Source organism: Malania oleifera, chromosome 1 (assembly GCF_029873635.1).
Source record: "Malania oleifera isolate guangnan ecotype guangnan chromosome 1, ASM2987363v1, whole genome shotgun sequence".
NCBI lineage: Eukaryota > Viridiplantae > Streptophyta > Magnoliopsida > Santalales > Ximeniaceae > Malania > Malania oleifera.
Genome location: NC_080417.1, coordinates 49,806,696 through 49,832,630, shown reverse-complemented (window position 1 = coordinate 49,832,630; position 25,935 = coordinate 49,806,696). Strand labels below are relative to the sequence as shown.

Sequence of the window (25,935 nt, the reverse complement as noted above, 5' to 3'; positions counted from 1 at the left end):
TATTTAATTGTGAGAAGGAATTACACTTACTAATTTTTTAGTCCAAATAATTATAAGGTTTGCTATAATTTTTTACTATCATTCGATTGTGCGTGTGTGTATATGTTTGGTATTAGTTCTTTATATTCTACTTTTGATAATTATAGTTTTTAAATTGCCCATGAACCAAACTTCTTCTCTGATTATTTGATAATTATTGATAACGGATTGCTTCAATTTCGGATTTGTGAGAATGGTGCTTCCATTTTAATGAAAAAGAACCAATCCAACGCTTACACCTGTAAGCGTTGACATTTTTCCTCTCCATCTCAGACTAACGGGCCAACGATCGAGACCTTGTGAGGACGTGAAGTTCGGGTGTGAGCGATCACACCGCCACCCACTAGATCCGCATGCTAGAACACAACACTGACAGGCAGTTGTGGAAGAAAAGAAAGACGCAACCACCCCACCTCCACCCCAAGTCAGACGCAACGCCGCTCTACATCAATATTCGCACCCCAGTTCGAAGCGAGAGAGAGATAGAATGATCGCAGACGGGGTTGAAGACGAAGAGAAATGGCTTGCCGCAGGGATCGCAGGCCTTCAGCAGAATGCCTTTTACATGCATCGCGCTCTGGTGCCGAATCTCTTCTTCTCATGCCGCGACAATTAGTTTCGCTTAGAAGCCCTAATTTTTCATCCCTACTTGATTTTTGTTCCTCAGGACTCGAACAATCTCAGAGACGCGCTCAAGTACTCAGCTCAGATGCTTTCCGAGCTTCGCACGTCGAGGCTTTCCCCTCACAAGTACTACGAGCTTTGTAAGCTCTCCTCTCTGATTTGGATCAGTTAATTCCAGTTTAATTGAAACTTTAATTCCTTGAATTTGATTATTTTTTTTCGTGCTTTTTTGAGATCTGGAATTGATTTCGTCTTTGGAGGAAAATGTTAAGAGTGCCTGACTTGCCTTTGTGATGCACTAGATATGCGAGCATTTGATGAGTTAAGAAAACTGGAGATGTTCTTTAAAGAAGAGACTAGGCGTGGTTGCTCCATTGTTGATCTGTACGAACTCGTGCAACATGCCGGTAACATATTGCCGAGGCTGTAAGTGATGATTCATTGAAGTAGTTGTTGTCATCAATTCGGTCAGATGTTTAATAGGTAGTCGTTCTTTATGATATGCTCTAGAAAAATTTACGGTTGTGTTTTCCAATATTTTGCTGGAGCCAACTTGGGGATCTGAGTAGAACAATGAGTAGAACTGTGTCCACTTGCTAAATATTGCACATATTGTCTTACATTCCCACTTACTTTAGATTCCCTTAAGTAGACTTAGTATCATAACAATAGTTTTGATGCTTATGCGCTCTAAAGCAGGACCCTTTCCTTCCCAATTGGAGTTGTTTTCATAGTGCAGTTTTCTTTAATCCAACAATGCTTCATGGAGAAGAATGTTTGATGAGAGCAGAGCATAGTTGAAACAGTGGAAATCTAATTATATTTATGAGGAAGAAAATAAAATTTTTCCTGTCAATTTTCCTTTCATTGTTAAACAAATTACAATGGTAGCTAAAGTGTGTCAACAAAGCTGAAGGAAGGACTGGGTGCAAGTTAGAAGTTCTTACTAGATAAGAAAAAGATTGTGAAAAATATTCATGGATTTGGTGTTGGAGTTCATAAAATAATTTCTACCCTGAAAATTCAACTTTTTACATACTTTTTCTTTTCTTCCGGATATGGGCTGGTGATCCAAGAATATCTACATGCTTGATCTTTTGTTCTCTTTCACTAACAGTGCTATGTTGAATTATAACCTAGAAACAAGTATTGATGATAGTCATGTGGTCAATTTATATTCTCATTTCTTTAAATTTTATTTCTGGCTGCTCAGTTGAGGTTGAAATGCTTTGATAATAATAAAAAAAGTGTCCCCAGGTTGCAAGGCTCCCTGCTTTACGAGGGTAGGGGAGATCATCAGTGTATGCAGCCTTACCCCTGCTTTTATGCAGAGAGGCTATTTCCTTGGACGCGAACCCATGACAAACCTGTCACAAAGGGGCAACCTTACCATTGATACAACACCCAACATAATAATAATAAAATAGTCTTGGTAGTGCAAATTATTGACTGCAGTGTGGTTAATTCAGTTTTAGGCTGTAGAGACATTAACATGTATAACTTCCTTTTATAAATATGTATATATATTGTCAATTATAATTTTTTGTTTTACCTTACCACAGGAAATTATCATTCTTTGTATCTCAGGTATCTCCTTTGTACGGTAGGATCTGTTTACATCAAATCGAAGGAGGCACCTGCTAAGGATGTTCTTAAAGATCTCGTGGAAATGTGCCGTGGCATTCAACATCCCCTACGTGGGCTCTTTCTAAGGAGTTACCTTTCTCAAATTAGTAGGGATAAATTACCTGATATTGGTTCTGAGTATGAAGGGTAAGTAATTCGGTTGATTGTGTTCCATTTGACTACATTTTTCTGCTATCGCGCTCTCACTGTTGTAAAATTCTATAATGTTGTTTGTGGATTGGGAATGAACCTAATTTCCAGACTTTTTTCTTTGGATCCTGCAGTGATGCTGACACTGTCATAGATGCTGTAGAGTTTGTACTTCAGAACTTCACAGAGATGAATAAACTTTGGGTGCGGATGCAACATCAGGTTGGTTGAAATATCAGTGGACTATCGTCTGCTCTCATGTTTAGACATGCATGGTACCACTGTGCTTGCATGTCATAAAGGTAAAAAAAAAAAAAAATCATGAGGGCATGATTTGTGGTCATGCAGGTGTTATAGTGCTTGTGAATCATTCATACCCTGTGTTGAGGCTTGCAATCGGGCTTTCTGGTCTGCAGGGACCTGTCCGGGAAAAGGAGAAACGGGAGAAAGAAAGGAGCGAGCTCCGTGATCTTGTAATATCAGTAACTTGAAAGTGATTCTTATTACTGCCCCTTTGAATGCGTAAGTATTTATGATGCACTTATGCGAGACTACATCCATCTGTTTTTATTAGGTTGGTAAGAATCTCCATGTCCTCGGTCAGATTGAGGGTGTGGACCTTGATATGTACAAAGATAGTGTGCTTCCCCGTGTCTTGGAGCAGGTATGATCTGTTCAATTTTATCTTGATCTTTAATTTGGTTGGAAAGTTAAGATACATGAATATCTATATGCTAATCATCATATGATTAAACTTGCATCACTGCTGTTTTCAATAGGTCGTCAATTGTAAAGATGACCTTGCACAATTTTACTTGATGGATTGCATAATTCAAGTCTTTCCTGATGAGTACCACTTGCAAACACTTGAAATATTATTGGGTGCTTGTCCCCAGCTTCAGGTGCACTCAACATGAACTACTATTGTTTATTTGTTGGCATATAAGCTTTTGGTGTGTATGTGTGTGTGTGTGTGTGTGTGTGTGTGTGTGTGGTGTGTGTACTATTTCATAGCGACTATCTTCTATTGTTGTTGGCAAATGATGTTGTCTTTTTAATAAATCAAATATAATTTAAGTTGGAATTATGGAGAGAAGCTTTAGTATCTAGAGGTGATGAGTAGTAGCAAGTGGGGATTTTTGTGTTTATTGTGATAATATGTTGTTGGCACGGAGGAAAAATCAAGTGGCTGGAGTGTTTTGAAGGGGGGGGGGGACTGGGGTTTCCATGAGCATCATAGTTGGTGCAATGTTATTAAACCCAGCCCAGCACTTGCCCACCTGAGGTACTTGGTCACTGTGTCACTATATCAATCGTTGGGTCAATAATTATTTGATTGAAAATTTTGATAATATTTTTTTAAAAATATGTTAAAAAATTCGGTTGTGAGACCAATGTAAATTTGAAAAATAACATATATAAGTCATAAAACTAAAGTTAAGCACTTAAGCTTCAAAATTCAAGCAAAACCCAATGTAAAGACTACATTTTAATTTGCAAGATAAATAATAAATTATGCGAATGATAACATCCAAACTGTAAAGTCGTAGCTTTTAAAGTCTCGTAAGTCATGTCACAGTAGTTGAAATAAAAAAAGAAAGAATCAAAATAATCAAACTTTATGTTATACGCTCCTATCATCTTGATCTTATGCATGTTCCATATTCCATACACTCCAATCTGTGCCAAAATCTGGAGCTTCACTTGTATCAAAAGCTTTGATTTCACCTCCATTTGTTCCATTTCCTTCTTCACCTCTAGCTTCATTGTCATTGCTCTCATTGTTGTATTTATTAATTACTTCTTCCAAATTTAAATCCGAGCAGAATAACGCGAAATAGCCAGATTTTTAGAGGGATAACAGAAATTGTTTAAACCAATGATAATTTTGAATTAGTGACACTTTTGTAATTGTTTAATGCATACTATCAATGTTTTGAAAGCCAGATTGGAAGGCGAGCTGGCAGCCTAACTGGGTTATGGTTTGACTGGTTGGACCGGTCTGACCGACTGGTTAACCCAGACGAAATCATCAGGACATTATAATAATTTTTTTAATTCATAAAATTTTAAAAAATATGAAATAATCCTTAAAAAGTTAAAAAAAAAGAAAAGAAAAAACTAGATAATTTTAACAATATAAAATGATTGTTATATGCAATTATCATGCAAATTAAATTACTAATGCATCTAAAAAAAATAAAAAACAACATACATAGAAGAAATTTTATATGCTGGAGTATATAAAATTTGGTTGGAGCATCAGAGGAGTTGCAGGATAGCTCCCACTGTTGCTTTCAAGCAAGTTGTGTAAATCATTTAAAAACTGAAAACAAGAGGTAAGCTTTTCCTTTTTTTTTTATTCTTATTTTACATAGCTGCAATCAATATTTTTATGGTACTTCCTCCACCTGGCCTTGGCCTTCACTAAGCACCTTAGTTAAAAGCAGGACTCCTGTTTTCAACACGTATCAGTCATCCTAATTTTCTTATTTGATGAACCCACCATTTTATTTATTGTGAACTGGTTTTTGACTACTAGATTTTTTTTTTATTAATTGTGCGAATTGTTCTAAAAAACAAAGACAAAGAAAAATTCTGAAATTCAAAGAGAGGTAAAAAGAAAGTAGACAACCTGAAATGAAGGAGCTTCAGGAGTGGCCCAAGCTGCAGTGCCGGAAAGACGGAAAACTGAGGACAATGGTGGCAACAAGCACTGGTGGCACGCAGGCAAGGGTGGGGAGCTGGTATCTGCAGCAGTGACTTTCTTTGTTGCTCAAAGGGAACTAAGGAAGATGATTCAAAGAAACCCTAGGGAATAAGGGCTGCTGGGCTGGGAAGAACAAATTCATAGGGCCACGGAAATGTTTGCGAAAAACAGCAAAACTTGGCTTAATGTTTCAACCCTGGTTCAGGCTGGGTCACCCTAGGTCAGCTGGATTGCCAGTTCTGATCAGGTTTCCATGGTGCAATATTCATGCTTTTTCTGCTGTTAACCCGGACCGGGAGAGCAACCAGTTCCTGGACCAACTGACCGTTCTGGTCCGGTTTTCACAACATTGGGTTTGTCCAAAACAGTGCACAAATGCACAATGCTAATGACATAAAAAAGTTTCTAATTCATCACTGATAAGGTTGAAGGCTCATCTTCTAGCACCCTAGTTGTAGTTTCATCAAAATCTTTAAAATCAATTGGATCACAGCATCTTCTCTTGAAAAGGTTCCTGTGTAAATTCAGACACATTTTTAGTACATAACAAAAATAACTTTTCAACCTCAAAAGTTCATAACTCTAATGTGAGAGTACATAATAAGTGCCTTTGTATGCATGGTGGATGTAATATATAAACATATTTAAAATTCATAAGTAGTCAGCCCCCATGTGGAACATCTTAAAAAATAAGTACTTATTATGAAAACATTGAAAAGTACTTAAATTATGTACTTGTGTCAATGGTAGTGTTTGATTTCCACTTAAAATGAATACTTATTTCAAAAAGTACTTTTACAAATTTCCTTTTTAAAGGAAAATAGGTATTTTTTGAAAAATTATTTTTCTAAAAAAGTATTTTGTCTGAAAAAATACTTTCGGTAAGTACTTTTTCCAGAAAAGTACTTTTCTTTAAGTGATTCCTAACATTGAAATATAAAATCTGTTACTCAGAAGTATTACTGATTAGTGGGGTTACCTCATGGTCATTTTTGGCAAACCATCTCCCAAAGTCTCCTTTGACATTTCTAAATAATTTCATCTCACTTGTTAACTTGTTTTGCTAGGTGGGATTCCTGTAGGACATTTTCAACGACATCCAAAAGCTTAGAAAAATTATTTTTGTGTTTTTCCATTTCAACACCATTGTACTGATCACTAGGAATAACCAATACCCTGCAACAATAAGAATTTATATATTAGGATCAATTCTTTTCTTCCTCCTCTGAAATCCATTTAGCTTTTCTTCCCTGGCTTTAAGCATAGCACCATACAAGCTCATAGAAGTGCATATTATAACTATCAACAATATGCAAGATTTGAACAAGGGGACCTGTGATCCTTAAAATAGTAGCACACTCCTTTGAAAATATTGAATCTAACTCTAAATCAACAAGATCTCCATCACCTCCCCCCCCCCCCCCAACCCAATAAAGAAAAACTCTTTGGCATATGCTGAGATTGTCCAATTTCTAGATATCACTATGGCTTCTAATGCATCTTTTCGTATCAATATACTTTGCAAAGCAATAAAATTAGTAGCAAACTGGATGCAATGGGTAGTAATGATTATAGATATATTTTGTTATTTTTTAGCATGCATCACCACATTACTACCTCATCTACCTTTCCAAAATCATGGATATGGGATTTAACACAATTGAGTTACACATGGAGACAATGAAACTCTTGCTCCAGTGGCCTTCAAATTGTAGTTTCCAGAAAACACTAACACTTTGGCTAGCCACATAGTGGTACAAAAGTTCTGAAACATAGTACATCTTCGTTATGGCACGCTAAATCTAACAATCCAAAGTTTTAATTCAATATTTTTCACATAGCATTGTTTTATTATTATTTAAGGTGGAGAATTATTGCAGTTTCATCCTCCACAAACTACACAATTACGATAGCATATTTCTCACCAATATATCTATCTAAATATACCCCTAGCGGGCCTAGCAGTCTGCATTTTAGAGCATGTGCCGTACCGCGATCCCGATTCTGTTCCATGAACCAGAACGGTCCACATTCTAGGTGACATTGCTTCCAACAACATAATTAGCAACATAGTCAGCATCCATGTGTTCTACTTGTTCTTGTCCAACAAACAGCATAACTTGTTTGAACAATTTCTACAATGATTTTTTTGTTTTATAGGCATTGGTAGCATCAATTGATTTCAGAAAATAGTCTCCTTGGACAGTAGACCAAAATAATCGATAAGTATCCTATATTGTCAGTACATCTACTGGCCATGATAGTGCAATCACTTTCCTTCCATGTTTCACGAAAGCTATCAACAAAATTTCTCACGTATTCTACATTTTTAGACTACAAATAGACATGTAGTGAATAGAAATTAGGGCCTTTATAACCCGCATCCATACTAACCGTGCTAGCTATTACATCTAATATAGGTTGGTAATACATGGAATTGATTGCATTAAAAGGTTATGCAAGAATCCGCTTTGCTGTAGCAAGATTACATTTTTCCTTTGTCATCCTGCAGCATGTTTTATTTATTTATTTATTATTTTTATTTTTTTTAGCAAAAGAAAATTTCATAAATAAGAAGGATTTACAGTGGGGATAATGAGACATCTCCAGAAGAAAATATGGAACAAACTCGAGGAAACAACTAAAAACTACTAAAAGAGAAAAAAAAAAATCAATAAGCCCAGCACATTCCTCCAGTCTCTTTGAATTTCCTGGAAACTATTCCTATGAAAGATCCAAAACCAAAGCGCCAAAGTGATGTCAAATACTGTATTTTATCCCATATTAGCTCCCAATGAGAATATCTGTGCATTATTCTCCAACCATATCCCCCATAAAGCTGAAGATATGCCACACCTCTGTAAGTCGCCCTGTCCTTTCTTCTACCAAAACCTGCGAAGGAAATGGCTAATAAGTCTCCCACCAATGTAGGGCATACCCAACTCTCTCCCACAATGCCAAAAAGCTTATTCCAAATCCTCCAAACAAAATCACAGTGTAAAGGAGGTGAGAAACTATCTCGGAGTTCTTGAAACACAGCACACATACATTGGGAGAGAGTTCCTTCAAACGTCTTCTGATTTGCAGAATGCAGCAAGTCATTAGTATTTATTTTACAAAGCAGTACCAACCAAGACTTTGATGGGAGATGTCTTATTCTCCTCTTTGTAAATTCTTTCTCATTCTAGTGAAATCTCTTCTCTTGCTATATAAAAGAAAGCGGAACCAACCAAGTGAAAGCCTTAAATTTTGGAGGAGCCTTGTACATATAATAGGATAGGACGGAAATGAAGAACTAGAGAGGATCAAGAGTTCAAAAGAAGATTTGCAAGAATACACCCCCGACTGATTCAAGGACCAGGAACAAACATCTCTCCCTGATGAAAGATTATTTCCATTCAATAAAGATGACAAAGAAGACAACTCCCACATCTCCCTCTCATTTAGAGGCCTCCTGAAATGGAGATTCTAGGAAACAAAGGACTGCTTAGATCCCCAACAAAGAAAGATATGGCTTTATTGTTCTCAAAACTCAAACAAAAGAGATGAGGGAAAGAAGTGGAAAAAACTACATTCCCCAGCCAAGGATCTTTCTGGAAATAGATACATGAACCTCTCCCCACCACAATTTTAGCGCGAGGGATGAAGGAATGATAAATTTGAGAAATGGACCTCCGGAGACTTTCCAAAGAACATCTTAAATTAATATTGGTATCCTTCCCATTCTTATCCAATCCAACTTACTTCTTACTACTCTATGCCAAAGGGAAGAATATGTTAGAGGAAGCACCATAATCATCTAGCTAAAAGAGTAGTGTTTTTAGACACCAACTTACCAAGACCCAGCCATCCCTCCTTATACCTACAGACCTCATCCCATCTAAGTGGTGTCCTTGTGAAATCCCCACACCAAACCACAGAAAGTCTCTTATAATTCTCTCAAACTTAATAGGAATCCTGGTTGGAATCTTTTTTTTTTTTTGATAAGCAATAAGTTTATTGATAACAAAATGAACACCAAATACAGAAGGAGTGTACATGGGGTAAACAAATCAAAAACAGAAATTACAAGAATCTAGTAACTCAAAAACAGAAGAAAATGATTGGTTTCGCAAAGCAGCCAACCAATCCATAAAAGTTGTAAAGAAAAATAGCTTCAGTTCTGAAATGGATCTTTCCTTATCTTCAAAACACCTACTATTTCTCTCCCTCCAACGACACCACAATAAACAATGAGGAACTATCAACCAAATAAACCCATTTCGATAACGACCAAATCTGCCTTGCCATAATGCTAGAAGTCCCCCTACAGATTGCGGCATAAACCAGCTCACTCCAAACAAATCCAACACCATAACCCACAAGTCCACTGCAACCAGACAATGAATAAAAAGATGATCAACCGTCTCATTATTACACTTGCACATGTAGCGCCAATCCAATATCCAAACCTTTCTTTTTCGTAAATTGTCAATTGTTAAGCATTTCCCTAAAGCAGCAGTCCAAACGAAAAAAGCTACTCTAGATGGAATTTTCTGTTTCCAAATACTTTTCCAAGGAAAGCCACAATCTTTGGAGCCCATTAAAATACCATAATAACCTTTAACCAAGAAGCCCTTCTCTCTATCAGATTTCCAGCACATCTTATCCTCACTGAACCCCTTCACCGATGCACCATATATGGTATCCATTAAACCAGTCAAGGCTTCTAATTCCCAAAGATGCATACCCCTAAAGAAACTTACATCCCAAAACAAGACTCCATTATCAAACTTCATAAGCTCAGCCATGCTAGCTTCTTTATCTCGGCAAAATCTATACAAATCAGGATAGCTGACTGCAAGAGACGTCTCACCGCACCAATGGTCTTGCCAAAATTTCACCTTAGACCCATTTCCAATATCATAAAGAACGTGGCCTGAAAAAGAAGGCCATCCCCGACTAATATTTTTCCACAAGCCAACACCATGTGGACCATTAACAGGCCTAGTACACCAACCACCCCATTCACAGCCGTATTTCACCTCTATCACTTGCCTCCAAAAAGCAGCCTTCTCCACCCCAAATCTTCATAACCTCTTCCCAAGCAAAGCTTCATTAAACTGTCTTACCTTATCCCCAAACCACCCGAAGAAATGGGAGAGCAAACAGTATCCCATTTAACCAAATGGAATTTTGGTTCATCACCAATGCCACCCCATAAAAAATTCCTTTGAAGTGTCTCAATATGGTTAGCCACAGCAGCAGGAATAGGAAATAAAGATAAAAAGTAAGTGGGTAAATTAGATAGAGTGCTTTTAATTAACGTGACTCTACCTCCCTTGGATAAGTACAAACGTTTCCACCTTGCTAACCTTCGTTCTATCTTCTCCAAAATTGGGTTCCATATTGTCTTATCCTTGAATTTGGCTCCCAAAGGAAGACCCAAATATTTCATAGGAAGATTGCCTTGTTTACAGACAAGGAAGTGCAAGAATAAGTCAAAATTAAACACCGTACCAGCAGGAACCAACTCTGACTTGCCCAAATTTATCTTTAAACCAGAGACTGCCTCAAACCACATAAGTATCACACGGAGAAACAAATTTGATCCAGATCAGCATCACAAAAAATTAGAGTATCGTCCGCAAAGAGAAGATGAGACACTACCAAAGCTCTTCCCTCGATATTCCCCACACCAAAGCCTGACATGTGACCATCATGGACAGCTTTATCCAACATTCTCCCCAGGGCTTCCATAACCAAGACAAACAACAAAGGAGACAATGGGTCACCTTGTCTTAACCCCCTAGAGCTCTCAAAAAACCCACAAGGAGTGCCATTTATCAGAATGGAGAAACGAACTGTAGATGTACAAAATAAAATCCACCGCCTCCATTTGGCAGAGAACCCACCCCGTTCTAGTAACTTCATAAGAAAACCCCAATTTACATGATCAAAAGCCTTCTCAAATGGTCTATCTAGCTAATCTGCGTTATCACCGGATATTCTTGGAAATACTAAGACTTTTGGGAATGATCGACTAACTTGTTGCTCAGAGTATAAATTCATGAAAAATTGAGTGATGTAATCAGCAATCATACCTTTATCGGAAGACAAGGCACCATTAACCACAAGGCTTGCAATACCATTGTTTCTTCTATTAGAATTAGCCATTCTATGGAAAAAATTGGTATTTGCATCCCCCTCCTTCAAATGTAACACCCTAGACTTCTGCCTCCAACTAATCTCTTCTAAAAGAGTGAACTTTTCAATATTGGTGCGGAGAGTAGCTTTTTCTAACTTTTCTTCGGCTGTTAAAGGATGAGTTTCCTCTCTAACATCTAGGTCTTCAATTTGTACAAATTCCTCCTCGTTCCACTTTTTTAAATCCAACTTCAATGCTGCCAAATTCTTAGCTAGTATGAAACTAGGATTTCCTTGGAACGAATAGGATGCCCACCACTCCTTCACTTTATCAACAAAGTTCTCCACCCTCAACCACATATTTTCAAAGTGAAAAGGAGTTCTACCTCTCCGATGACTCCCCCCCTCCAAAATAATTGGGTAGTGATTAGCAAGTATTTTGGACAGCCTTCTTTGTGAAAATTGAGTGAAGTGATCTACCAAGAACGGAGAGAAAAGAAACCGATCTATTCTAGAAGCGGAGGAAGAATTGGACTAGGTGTAAAGGCCTCCTTCCATAGATATATCCATCAGCCCATGGAAAGAGATAAAATCTGAAAATTCATGCATAGCCCGAGTATAACTTACAGCCCCTAGTCTTTCTAATGGGAAGTGGAGTATATTAAAATCACCTCCTAGACACCATGGCGAATCCCACCAACTAATCAGCCCTGTCAGCTCCTCCCACATTTTCCTACGCCTCTTGTTCAAATTTGGCCCATAAACACTTGTGAATGCCCACTCAAGTTGATCACCAACATTTTTAAATTTGCATGAAACAGAAAAATACCCCACTACTTCCTCCACCTTTTCCACTACCCTTCAATCCCACATCAAAACAATACCTCCAGAAGCACCTTTTGAACCCTAGTACAACTAGTCTACATAAGGACAAACTCCATATACTTCGGACAATTCCTCTAGTAATCCATTCAAGTTTAATAAGGACAAACTCCATATACTTTGGACAATTCCTCTAGTAATCCATTCAAGTTTAGTCTCTTGCTAACATACAATATCAGGTTACCATGTACGCAACAAATTACGAATCTAAAGCCTCTTCTCAACCTCATTCAATCCTCTGACATTCCGAGAAAGTATTTTCAGATTCATTTAGAATCAGAGAGAGCTCGCTCACGATTAATTCCACTGTGCCTAGATGAAGCAGAACCATAATTAATTGAACTGAATAAACCTTTCAGTTCTCTTAAACCTTTTGCACCTGTTCTCTTCAAGTCATGTGCATTTTTTTTTCCAAAGTCGCCCTACGGTGTAATTAACCGTCAACAAAAAAATGGTTACTTGATTTTCCAAACCTTGCAAGGACATGCCCGAAATTTTTTCAAACCCTTTAAATCTTCTTTGGAACCACTCGGAATAAGGTACTTCCCTCACTGGACTCTCCACATCCACAACTTCCTGTCCTTCCATAGTCAAGGGTAAAGAATAGGCTAGTGGTTTCACTGCTAAAGGTGACAAACCCCTCTCGTTAGGTAGCTCAGCAACCTTTGTATCGTTGTCCGAGGCACAATCCTCCAAAATATTTGCAAGCTTCAACGGAACCAAGGACACTTGGTTTTGCTCTTCCAAACCCTCTATGACTTCATCAAGTGGCAAAGAAATCTGAATTGGAACCGCAAATCTTCTTCCATCTTGCAGCTCAAGCACCCACTGCTCAAAATTTCCTCACTTCCTGAAAATATTTCCAGAATGTTCTTGAAGAATCAATTGGATGTCTCACTCTGCAAGTTTTCCTCACCATCGGCTGTGTTTGCTGACTCACCGGTACCGAGGCACTCTTTATCAGCCTCATCATAGCCTAAGTGCTCCGTATCGATCTCGTCGAAGCCTAAGAGCTCATTATCGGGCTCATTGGTGCCGATACTGTCAATCCCAGTGTCATTGGAAGATTTCATCGACTGAGCTAGCATCGACATGCTTCGGTGATCAACTTTAGATCGCTTCAAATTGAGCACCACAACATCGCCCCTTCTCACTGAACTCCCCAAGGTTGAAGATGACGATTTTGGAATCTGGGTCTTATTGTTTTGAAGGGCTTGTGTTGGTTTGGGCCGCTAGACTGAGATGGGCTTGGGCTTGGATATGGGCTTTGGCTTGAAGGGAGCTTTGGGCTTAAAACTTTTATTGTTTTCCTTGATCTTTTCTGTACGGCCCATTTCCTGAGCTTGAGTAACTTTGGACCATATTACCTTCCATTCTCCATCTGGTCCACTATGTAATTTGAGGCTTATATTTAGAGATACATTTGTGTTTCCACTAACGTTCTCAGTAAGTTAGCCTTTGATTTTGCTTGTTCCTTCCCAGTACTCAAATGACGTATATCGTGATTGTAATTTCTCAATTTTGAATTTTGAGAATATGGCATTAATTGCTTTCCATTCTTGCTGCCACCATCGTCTCTCCGACCCCCCTCCACCGCTGTCAACAGAAAAGTTTTGGAATTCTCCCCTGTGGGTTTAAGTGTAGTTTGGGATGTCTTTTTGTTGGCTAATAACTGTTTGGTGGCTAACGTCTCAGGAGCAATGGCTTTCCGAAGATGAAATCCAAACCCTCTCCGTCCACTTTCTGAAGATGAAATCCAGAATGCCGCACCCCACTTCAGTGGTACACTCCCTGACACACTTCTTGGGTTCATTCAAAGCTGCTAAACTAAACTGCTCTTCTCCATATTAATTTTGAGGCCATACACCCTCTCAAAGATTTGGAGAATACTTAAAATTCTCCTAAAGGGGGGGCTATAATCATCAAGGAAGAAAATGGTATCATCAGCAAGCTAGAGGTGGGATATCGCAACTCTTTCTCTCTACTTCTAAGCCTTTAACCAACCCCTCCTTCACAGCCATATCCACCATCTTGCATACATCAGCTACAAGGACGAATAAAAATGGGGATAAGGGGTATCCTTGTCTAATGCCCCCTAGAGGTATAAACCAGGATTTGAGTTCACCATTTACGATCATCAAGAATCACACATTAGATAGACAGCCCCTTATCAAACACTTTCTAGCAAAATTTATCCAAGAAGCTCCAACTAACTCTATCATAGGATTTCTCAAAATCTAATTTAAAAACAAACCCCCTGTTCTTATTCCTACAACTATTCTCTACCACCACATTGGCCACAAGAATGGCATTGACTGTTTGCCTTCCCCACCTCCTTCCCCCCCCCTCCCTCCCTGCGGGCCCCCCACAAATGCACATTGGGCACTAGAAATTGCATTAGCAAGCACCGCACTCAGCCTATTAGCTAAGGATTTAAGAATAATCTTGTACACAGTAGAAACAAGGCTAACATGTCTAAATTCCTCAACCTTAATAGATCCAGGTTTTTTAGGCATCAAGGCTATAAAGGAGGAGTTGATACTTTTGGTCAAAGTCCCATTCCCAAAGAAGTTAGTTAAAACTTTCAACAAATTGCCCTTGACAACCTCCCAACAAACTTGGGGAAAAGCAAATTTGAAACCATCTAGACCTGGGGCCTTATCCCTTTCCATCTTGAAAATCACCCCTCTCACGTCCCTCTCCTCCAATGGTTCTCTCTAACCAACTCTTTTGATCAACGGTTGTAGGATTCCAATCTAGCCCTTCTAGCATTGGTCTATGATGATCGTCCTTTGAACACAAATTCTTAAAGAAGTTAGTAATAACAGAAGCCATCTGATGTTTGTCATTACTGACTCTCTCATCCCCCACATCTAACTCTAATGAAATTCTCACTTTTACCATTGGCTGGCCTATGAAAGAAAGAAGAGTTACAATCACCGTCTTTTACCCATTTAAATTTGGTCTTTTGCCTCCAACTCCTTAATTCTTGGAAGATTACCTCTTCTAGTTCATTTTTCAATGACTCGACTCTCCTCATTAACTGAGAGATTAATCTCCTCTTCCTTCCTATCCAAAGAAGCCAACTCATCCATAAGTCTAGATGTGGTCCTAGGGAGAGTACTTTGAGTAAGGTTTGGAAACTTGTCCTCCCACATCCTGAAAAATAAGAATCTATCCCAATCTACTAGCCAATGCTCAAAGCTTTGATTGTTTTTAGCAATGGGAGATTGTTTGAGAGGTGTTTGGTTGGCACGGTTGTATTGTTGACTTGATTTCGGTTTTGTTGTTGCTGCCATCAATAGCCATGAGGTGTTGTGATGAGGAAATTAGCATATTAAGTTCTGTTCATTGGCCATAGTGGGATGCATGAAATTGAAAGTTTAAAGTGAGAATTTTGAAAGAACTAAACAAGAAAAGATACAAATGGAAATCACATTGATGTTTAATGTGATGTAGGGGCAATTTTTTGTGCATCGAATCTCCAGTTCATAGGTGCTGCAGGCGTTTGTGTGAATTATCAAAGATTTTTACTTCATTAAAAATTGCAAGAGTCTTATGATAAAATGGCTTTTCTGTTCTGCTAGAAGAAAGTTGTAGTTTATACTGTACAAACTATAAATTAGAAAGCTTTGGGGAAAAAAAGGCTTGAGGGATGAATCAAAATTACTTGCCTACTTGTAGTACTGGATACTTGTGCACTGCAAGTTTCCAACATATATGAAGGGTCATAGCATGGCTGCATGGGGATATTGCAGTGCTGGAGAACCTGCAATCTTGAAGTTCTGAAGATGAGAAATGTTTCAATATTTACTCAAGGAGCCATGGCATGGAGAGAAATCGAAGGAGTAAAGGATTTCAATTTTAATCTTCATCTGCTGCAGGTGGCTGTTGCATGTAGATGGTGGCATGGGGACATGGGGATGAGGGAGTAAAGGATTTCAACTTCAATCTTCATATGCTGCCAGTGGCTGTTGCATGTAAATGGTGGCATGGGGTCATGGGGATGAAGGAGTAAAGGATTTCAACTTCAATCTTCATCTGCTGCTGGTGGCCGTTGCGTGTAAGTGGCGGCATGGGGTCATGGGGATGTTGAAGGGCTGAAGGGGAAGCAAGGAAGTTTCAATGGGTTTAATTGGGTTGTACTGGGTCCTTGGCATTTCCGGTCTAAGAAGATGCCCAGCCTGGTTTTTGGACCTGGTCGCCGGGTTTCCAGTCCAACCAGAGTGCCAGGCTGGTTGAATAACACTTGTTGGGAGAAGATGGCTTGGTTGTTCCTGGGCTTGAAGCTACAATATTTTGGAGTGGGCCAGGTATTTTATCTTTTAATTTCAATTTGAGGCAACAGTTAAAACCTTTTATGGAGGCCCATATTTTGAATGAGGAAAAGGTTCAGCAGAGTTTTTTAATCCCAGCATACTTCATGCTCTGGTATGGCTAGTGAGGTGAACCATTTAAGAAAGGGGCAGTTATTCATCGGCAGGACCAGAAATTAGATCTGGGAGCAGTGGGGTCATTGTGTCTCCGATAGGGCTGCTGCGCAGGTGGGAAGAACTTTTTGTGGTTTAGTTGCTCTACTTCCTAGGCTGCTCACTCTCCAAAAGGAATTCTATTAACTTGTTCAGAGGATTCGAGTGGAATCAGAGCCCAGCAATCTTTGGGAGACCAGCAATCTTCTAAAGCTGTCAGATTTGGTTACTTTTCTGCTTTAGCTGACAATTCTGAGCCACAATGTGAAGAGGGAACCTATTTGTGCTGTGGAGAGGTCCCAAAAGTTATCTTCCACTTGGTGGTGGTTGTGGGAACTTAACTATAGAACAAGCAAATCAAAACTTAATGACGAGTTGTACATATGAGATGCTAAAGGAACAAATGTTGATGCTAAGCATAGAAGGCAGATTTATGCTCTGTGAAATAATGAGTCCCTCCCTGGATGCTAGAAAGAAAACTGATAGGGCTGAGTCTACTAAAGTTTATACTCATTGGTGGCAGTGCACACAGGTCTTGAAACAAGGAATTCTCCTGATATTCAAACTAGTTCTGATTCGAAGGTGAGGAAAATTTAAATAAGAGATACTGATGGTAGTTTTAGCTTTGAGGAAACTTTGAATGCTTTGAAGGTGGAATCAGATGAGAAGATTAATGAAGAAGGTAGTCTAAAGGGAAAAAAGAAATGGGGCAACAGAGTGATTTTTATGGTGAATGTTCTTGTGAGGAAGGTTTATTATTTGTGGAGTTTTTTCAGCAAAATGGGTTCTATGTTTCCTTGATTTAGTTGGTGATATATTTTATGTGCCAGCAACTCTGCTTGAAGGTTTAGAGGGTGTTTTGAGGGTCATGGTATTGGTAAAGAGCAGCAAGTGAATGATCATAGTAGGGATTGTGCTCCATGTATCCCTGCCTCTTCTTTGGTGCAGATTAATGGGAAGTATACCGCACGGTTAAATTCTACTCTAATCTCCCACTACGTGTTTTCCAGTGTGTTGGCTTTGTTCAGAATGTGTCAAGCAATGTTAGTAAGTTAGAACCTCATGCAACAAAGTGTATTTTCCTTGGGTACTCGATGTTTCACAAAAGGTACAGGTATTATTGTCCACAAACTCGTAAGCTGTTTATTAGTAGAGATGTCACCTTCCACGAGTTGGTCCCATTTTACCTCCTACTGCTCGGCAGGGGGAGAATAGGGTCAATCCCGAGCAGCTCAATGTTTTATTTACGACATGGGCTTGTGGTTGTCTGATCCTAGGGGATTAGAAGTTCGATTGGATGGGGTTAAGAGGAAAGTGAAATAAGGTTAGTGTGAGCTAGAAAACTTGAAGTGTTCAATTAACTAATGATGGGAAGGGGTTTTTAAAGGGGTTCTCTCATTTAGTCATTTGTTGGGTTCTCTTATCTTTTTTTTTTTTGCTGCTTTTAAAATTTTTTTTTTTTTTAAGGACCTCTTCCCCTCTATTAGTTATTATTTCCTTTTCTTCCATGTTAATACATTTCTTTTGTTAACCATCCCCCCACCCACCCACAAAAAAGAAGAAGAAGCAAATATTGGACTTTATTTTAAAGATGAACTAAATGAGGCGCAGCGTTAATCTAGTTGATTAATGAAGGTATGTAACTAAGTTGGAATAATATTTGTTTTAGTTACTAAAAGATGATATCAGAGTAATGTTTCCAAATAAATTCTTGTAAAAAAAATGTTTATTCTCTGCTCTTTTCTAATAAATATGAAAAATTTTCTATTTTTAATTTTTTTTCTTATATGTCCCTGTGTTTCTCAGCCATCTGTTGACGTCAAGACAGTGTTATCGCAATTAATGGAAAGACTATCAAATTATGCTGCCTCAAGTGCAGAGGTATGTTGTTCATATACTATTTTCATGCCTCCAGATTATGAATTTACTGTTACTGATCATTATATGCTGCAGGTGTTACCTGATTTTTTGCAAGTAGAAGCTTTTGCCAAACTGAACAGTGCCATAGGGAAGGTGAATCAAATTTCTGTTTAGTGCTGGACATGTTCATCTGTTTTCAGCTATTATTTAGTATCAAACAATGCCATTTTTTTTTTTTTACTAGGAATATCAAATTATGTCTTTAGATATCTCTGAGTTTTGTAATGTTATGCATGTACACTTCATTCTATGAAAGAATTTGAATTTATTTTCAAGCATGAACAATTTGATGCCTATTTGTTTGTTAATGCAGGTTATAGAAGCTCATACTGACATGCCTGTTGTTGGAGCTGTTACCTTATATTCATCTCTTCTTAAATTTACTCTCCATGTGCACCCTGATCGACTTGATTATGTGGATCAAGTGCTGGTATGTACCCCTTTCATCTTGCTTCAGAAATACATGCTGATATGAGGCATTGCCTTGGACAGTTTTGTTGCTCATGTTGTAGGATTTATGCGCATAGAAATGTTGGTTCTTTTGAAGTGTAGTTCTCAAATGGTGCCAATTTGTCCTCCCATGTGAACTAGGGTGCTAAGAATATTGACATTTTGTGTTGAAACTATTCAAATAAATGGAATAAAAATATTTGGATGGAGGCGGATTGATGCGAATGGGATAGATGAGATGTGCATCCAATGTGGGGCTGAGCTCAGGTCGAAGATTGCAGGGGAGCTGATGCCAGAAGATCTCCCAGTCAAAGATGCACGTTCATATTGTTTGGGCAGTCAGGCTTGCTGAAACTGCAATGGCAGCTAGGGTTTCAGATTATGGTGTAGCTCCAGTTGAGGCAGCTAGGGTTACAATAGGGGAAGAGAAGGATAAAAAGTCTGGGCTGGGCTGATTAGTTATTATATTGGACTGGGGAAAGTTAATGGAAAAAGGAGGAGCCTCATTTTTATATAAAATGGGCTTATTAATCGAACAGGCCCATTGAATTCAGGGCCCTATTTTAGATGCCCATCCTATGGGAAAGGGTGATTGGGCCAATCATTATAGGCAAGCTCAAGATGCCCAATACTCGAGCCCCGAATTCACTGGTGGAGAATGTAGTGAATAAGGATTTTCACCCATCTGTAAATGAAGGTCAAAATCTCTTTCCAATTCCCGAAGATTCATGTGGAAAAGATCATATCGTGGAGCAATTACAGGAATCCGGTTGCTCGATTTTGGGAAATCCTCTTGACAACAAAAAGGAAATAACTGAAAGTGTTAAAAGTGGTTGAAGGTTCTGGTTTGGCAGAGGGGTAAGAGGATGCTGCGGCAAAGGTTTACAAAGGTGATGGTGTTTTGGGCAGGATATCTGATGCCTCAGATCTTAAGGCAGAGGGATCTAAGAGTCCCAAGGTTTATACTTGTTCGAAGATTGCACAGATGGGTGCAGAAATGAAAAAAATTACCCAAAGAAAAAGAGAGAACACTTTGGTGAGGTATTGCTAAAGATTTTAAAGAGGAATTTAAAAGGAGAATGAGTTATTGTGGAAGACATAAATGCTAAGAAGACGGGCCATTCTTGTGATGGGGTTAGCAAGGGAAAGGAGGTAATGAAAATGGGGGATTCATCAGACAATGAAAGGACAGTCTTAGTGAGTTTAATTGTGGTGGAGGTTTACTGTTGGATGAAATTAGGGAACAATATGGATATGTTTCTGATTCCAGTGACGTTCTAAGGGACTTATCTAATGTATATCATCCCCTTTGGAAGGATTTGAGGGATTCCATATATTTGAAAATGACGGTTTGGTTAATGATCTGCAGCACAAGGACGGAATTTTACCAATACTAGTGGTGGAGATTTCAAGGAAGGACTTAGAAGTTAAAGATTTCATGGATAAATTATATTTAAAGTTTTGTGATCCTGGGGACTGAAGTGCTTTTTGATAGGTGTAAAAACAGAATTTAAAAAAGGGTCAAAGGGTAGCTGTTTGAAGAGGGGGTTCCTTGTTTAATTGTTAATTTTTTAAAATTATTTTTTCATTTCATTTTATTTTATTTTATTTTTATGGGGTGGACTTCTTGTGCTCTTTCGTTGTAACTTCTCCTTCTCTATCTAATATACGTTCTTTTATTGTCAAAAAATATATTGGGAAGTTTTAATATCTGTATTCAGCCCGCTACACAAAACATTAAAATGGTTTGATGTCTACTGTTTGTTGCTCTTATTTAAGATTTTGGAGCTGGGCCATTACCTTAGATGTGGTTCCATGCTCTTTTTCCTTCTCATTCCGTAAGTATTAAAGAAACTGAACCACATTGGATTAGAGTGATGGTCAGTTGGAGCATAATTTTAAGCGTGGCCAATTTTTTTGTTCTCCTCTGAAGCAGGGTGCTAAGAATATTTTTTTGATCATCAAAGAAATATTATAAGAAAAAACGGGGCATCAAGGGGATGCTGATCAAGTATAGCGAGAACAACAAATAACAAAAAATACACTCGTCAAATAAGTGCATCAAGGCAATCAAGAACTCCCACTAGAGATCATAGACATCCAGTTATCCAAGACAGCCTGCAAAGAAGAAACCATCTGCTTGAAGACCCTTTTATTCCTTTCTTTCCAAATGCCCAAACAATAGAAAGTGGGATAAGGGAAAGAGCCCCCCTTTCGAACTTGTTGGAGCAAGATCCCTTTCCAAGCCCAAATCTTACCCTCAACCAAAGCTGCCATGGCCCATCTCTGCTTGACCACGGAAATGGCCAAGCTTAAGAAATTCCTAGTCCAAGGGTAGTGGAGAAGAATGTGGTTCACCAATTCTGCTTCTTCAGTGCACCAATAACACTTATTTGTTGTAGTCAAGCCCCTTTTTTGGGAGGTTATCTAAGGTGGGTTCCTCTTATGCAGCCTCCCAAGTGAAAAGAGCAACTTTCGAAGGGGCTGCTGTTTTCCAAACGAGCTTCCAAGGAAATTTGCTCATGCTCTGCGCTAGGCTGCCAAGGTGATTATTATAAGACTTGACTGAAAATACCCTCCTTGCTCAGGGCCTAAATGGGCCTATTGGAGGAAGCCTAACTTGCCCAATCATTAACATTCTTGATAAGGGGAATGTTCTAGAAGATCCCATGATTAGTGTGTTCCTAGTGATGGCAAATGGGGGCATCTTTATCACACATAAATGGAATGGAACAAAGAGCTAAGTTGGGACTCGCCACACCAAATGTCATGCCAAAAAAAAATCCTCTCCATTACCCACCCTGAAAGTGAGAGAAGAAATTCTCCCACCCTCTCCTGATGAATATCCAAACACTTGTGCCATAGCCTTCATTAACCTCTTTGGAGACCCATCTGTTATGGTGGAGGCCATATTTAGCAGCAATAACTTCTCTCTAGAAATAATTTTCCTCAGCCATGAACCTCCACAACCATTTTCTCAAGAGAGCCTTGTTGGAAAGTTAGAAGGGATCTAAGGATGAGCCCTCCCTTTACATGGGTTGTTTGACAATCCTCCATTTTACGAGATGATATTTGAATTGCTTTTGTGTTTTTTTCCAAATGAATTTTCTTTAAACCCCTTTCAATCTTTGGCAACTACACTACATACAGGAAATAGAGACAAATAAACAAGGAGATTGGCCAAGGTGCTTTTGATGAGAGTGAGTCTGCCACCTTTGGGGAGAGACTTCCTTTCTGTCCAGCCAATTTCCTTTCAAATATTTCAATTATAATATCCCAAACACCCTTGTCTTTGAACTTAGCTCCCAGGGGGAGGCCAATGTAAGAAGTGGGAGAAGTCCTGTGATTGCAGCCTAAAATGCCTGCAAAGAGGGTCCACAATCAGAAGGTCCCATAGGGATGATATCGCTCTTACTTGAATTCACCTTTAAACCCATGGTTGCCTTGAACCCAAGAAGGATGCATATAAGGTTAAGAATTTGGTTAGGATTGCCTTCGCAAAACGTAATAGTTTCATCCGCAAAAAACAGGTGGGAGACTACAAAGATTTCGCTGTTCCTTTTGATGCTAAGCCCCTTAAGCAAGCCACATTCATTGGGTTTGGCTATCATATAACTCTAAACTTCCATAACCAAGATAAATTAAAGGAAGGAGAGGGAGTTTCCTTATCTTAAACTGTGTGAAGATTTGAAAAACTCTGTAGTGCAGCCATTAATGAGCATTGAGAATGAGGGCGTGGAGATACAATGGTTGATCCAACTGCACAAAATTTCCTGAATACCCATCGTCTTGAGGATATAAAATAGACAATTAATGTTCACATGTTCAAAAGACTTTTCCATATCCAGTTTATAGATTACTCCTTTTTTCCTTCCCCTCAAATAGGTGTCCACAACCTCATTTAAGGTCCTTGATCTTCTAGGGATCAAGGAGACAAATGTTGAACTGATACTAGCCACAAATATTCCTGAGTTGTGGAAGTCATTGAAGACTCAAATGATGTCTTTCCCCAGAGTGTCCTGGTTCCATTGAAAGAAATCCATGTCAAAGCTGTAAGGTCGTGGGACCTTATCCCCATTCCAGCTCTTGAGGGCTGATCTAATTTCCTCTTCTTCAAAGGGTCTCTCAAGCCACTGAGGCGTGGAGAAGCTCCCTCTGATCTCTTGATCATCCAACTCCTTTAAATCATTTAGGATCTCATTCTTAGAGTGACTTTACCAAAATATTTTTGTTCCACCACTTCAATTTCTCTTTCAGTAATTTTAATTTAGAGAAAACTAGATAGCTGGCTTTCCCTTCAATCTGTGTGGTATGCCACCAATTCTTGATTAGATCACCAAAACCTCTGTGACTAAGCCACATGTTCTCAAAACCTGAGGGGGTTGGACCCCACCTGATTCGTCCCATGTCAAGTAAGATGGGAAAGTGATCTAAAATGGGCTTGAGGGAGTAAGGATTGTGAAGCCTTGGGAAAATGTTCCTCCTAATTAGAGGAAATAGGGAATCTATCAATCCTTGAGCGAGAGGGGAACTCTCTTGAGTTAGACCATGTGAAAGAGCCTCCAATGAGGGGAAGGTCAATGATGGTTTCACGAAGTCATGAAAACTCCCGTATGTGGGAAGAGTTAGGATGTCCCACTCCTTTCACAAGGATACAAGATCAGGTTGAAATCTATTGGCATGTTGATATTTTCTTTTTTGGTATTTAGTAGTTGTTATTTTTTTAATTGTTCTGGGCTTTTTTTGGGAGATGTCTCATTCTTCCTCATGTAAATTATCTTCCTATAAATGGAATCTTCTTTTTCCATCCAAAAAAACACAGGTTGAAATCTCCCTCAGTAATGCGAAGTCCTCCCATTTCTCTCTAATTTCCACATGCTCATTTTAAAGGAGATGCCTGGAAGGACCTTCGCCTGGACTACAGATCCTGGTGAAAATCCACAAAAAGTTGTCATCCAAGGTCTTGAACAGGTAGGAATTGAGAAGCTATTGATGGAATGGTCTAATAAATCCACAACCAAATCATTTCACATGATGAGAACCCCTCCTGCTGAACCAGTGGCTTTTAATGCTATCCATTTGCACCTTAGAAACCCCATAAACTATTCATCATTGGCTGTTCAGAGATTCCACCCTGGTTTCCTATGAACAGGTAATATCCTGTCTCCAGTCATTGAGAAACAACCTTATAACAGCTCTTTTAGTTTGGCATTTAACCCCCTCACATACCAAGAGACTATTTTCGTCAACATCAGTTCGTAAGAGACCTGCTGCTTCTAGCAATTCTCACATCTGAAACTTTTTTCGTTTTATCATACTTAACAGAAGATTCCAGCCTGTTCAGCTCCTTCCTTATGCCCTTCTTACAGTTGCTGCCTTGTTTTTTTTTTCCTCCCCCATTTTATCGAAGAGACAAAAAGCTCTATCTTTGAATCCTTCAAAAGAAACACCAATTGCCTTGCTCGCCATATTCATTTGGTGAGAACCTAGTTTGGAAGCTGCAGTTTCAAGCTGGGGCTGCCAAAATCAATCTTGTTAAGATCACTCAGAGGGAGAGGGGGATGGTAGTCTTCTACCATTAAGGTTTCTGCCTCCTCAGTAGGTATGATCACCAGCTTATCTCCCAGAATCCCAGACTTTGAAGACTTCTCTCTTAGGCGATCATCTGTCAAAGCAAACAATGCTGGCGGGGATTGGACTTGCTGAGAGGGGGAGGGGGGCCAAAGTGATGCAGTGGGGCCACGCCTCTGGTTGGACCAGTGCAGGAAGATAAGGGGGAGAAAGCTTTGGGCCTGAAAGGAGGCTAAGGGGGAGGCCCAGCTAGAAGGAAGCCCAAAATAGAAGAAAAGAGGATTGGGGCTCAGAGGGCCTACCAAAAAAGACAAGACCCAACATCACTGAAGCTGGCAAACATCTTGGGCCAAGGATAAAGTGGCCCAGGAGATTCAAAATTTGAAAGCTGGATGGCTGACCATAAGCCCAACATGTATTGCACTCGCAAAAGAGCTCGTACCTTTACTTGCTGTCTTCAACAGCTGCAACTTGGAGATTGATAAACTCAGGCAGCCACTGCAGTGAGGACAGGTGCAAGAGCCTGCAAAGGTACGAGATGGGCTACTTGTGTTTTTGAGAGGGGAGGAGGGGAAGCTCGACCGAAGGCTTCAACTTCTCTGGCCAAGACTTGGAGTGAAAGGGGAGGATGGGGTGATTTTTCTGCCCAACTCCAAGATGGTGCTGCTTATTTTGAGCTACCTGTTCAAGTTGAACGGAGGGTGACGACCCTCCATCCACTATCATTTGTCTTGTTTAGGGCAAGAAATCTATTCAACCTGTACTCTCAAAGCTCAAGCTGAAGGGTCTCTCCTTCGATCTGGTGCGACCCCCCCAGGAGGGAGGAGATCCAAGTACCCCTCTCCCTGCAGCCGAATCAGAACTCTTCAAGCACCAAGAAGAGCCATTCTGTTTCCCCCTTTTCCAGAACTTCTGCCCCTTCAGTTCTCAGTGATTCGAAGGAGATCGTTGCTTTCCCCTTCAATCGCAATGTCAAAGGATTTTCGTTCAATGAAGACGGTGATTCTCCTGGCCCTGGAGATATGGGCGATGGTCATTGGAGCCAGTGCGGTGGTGGCTGTTGCGAGTTCAAAAGTTAGCACACATCTAGGGTGTTAAGAATATTGAATTTGTTTTTCAGAAAATAAGTTGTGATGGAAAAGATTTGGTAAGGAACCAGTAAGGAAAAAAATTCTCTAAATCGCATCTGTATGACTTCCATGGATCATGTATTCTTAAAAATTTAGAAGAAAAAAGTTCAGCACTTTTTTCCTTTTCTGGTGAGAATTGTGAGATGTGGTTAACTCATGCTATAAGTGGCTTTTAACGGTGAAGTATTAGGGTCTTGGCAAGGTTAATAAAGCTAAAGTGCTGGTTGATGTGCTTGCT

The 25,935-nt window shown here is 39.3% G+C and overlaps 1 protein-coding gene across 1 annotated transcript in view; it reads left to right on the top strand.

The window, feature by feature from the left end:
• The first annotated feature begins 357 nt into the window (after positions 1 to 357).
• LOC131155664 (vacuolar protein sorting-associated protein 35B-like) overlaps positions 358 to 25,935 on the top strand; it is a 37,490-nt gene continuing 11,912 nt past the window's right edge. The window contains exons 1-11 of the mRNA XM_058108943.1: positions 358 to 619; positions 707 to 803; positions 966 to 1,089; positions 2,251 to 2,436; positions 2,574 to 2,661; positions 2,856 to 2,912; positions 3,014 to 3,103; positions 3,219 to 3,341; positions 18,433 to 18,507; positions 18,580 to 18,639; positions 18,860 to 18,976. Of these exons, the coding sequence (XP_057964926.1) occupies positions 527 to 619; positions 707 to 803; positions 966 to 1,089; positions 2,251 to 2,436; positions 2,574 to 2,661; positions 2,856 to 2,912; positions 3,014 to 3,103; positions 3,219 to 3,341; positions 18,433 to 18,507; positions 18,580 to 18,639; positions 18,860 to 18,976 (1,110 nt within the window). The 5' untranslated portion in view covers positions 358 to 526. The remainder of the gene's footprint in view (positions 620 to 706; positions 804 to 965; positions 1,090 to 2,250; positions 2,437 to 2,573; positions 2,662 to 2,855; positions 2,913 to 3,013; positions 3,104 to 3,218; positions 3,342 to 18,432; positions 18,508 to 18,579; positions 18,640 to 18,859; positions 18,977 to 25,935) is intronic.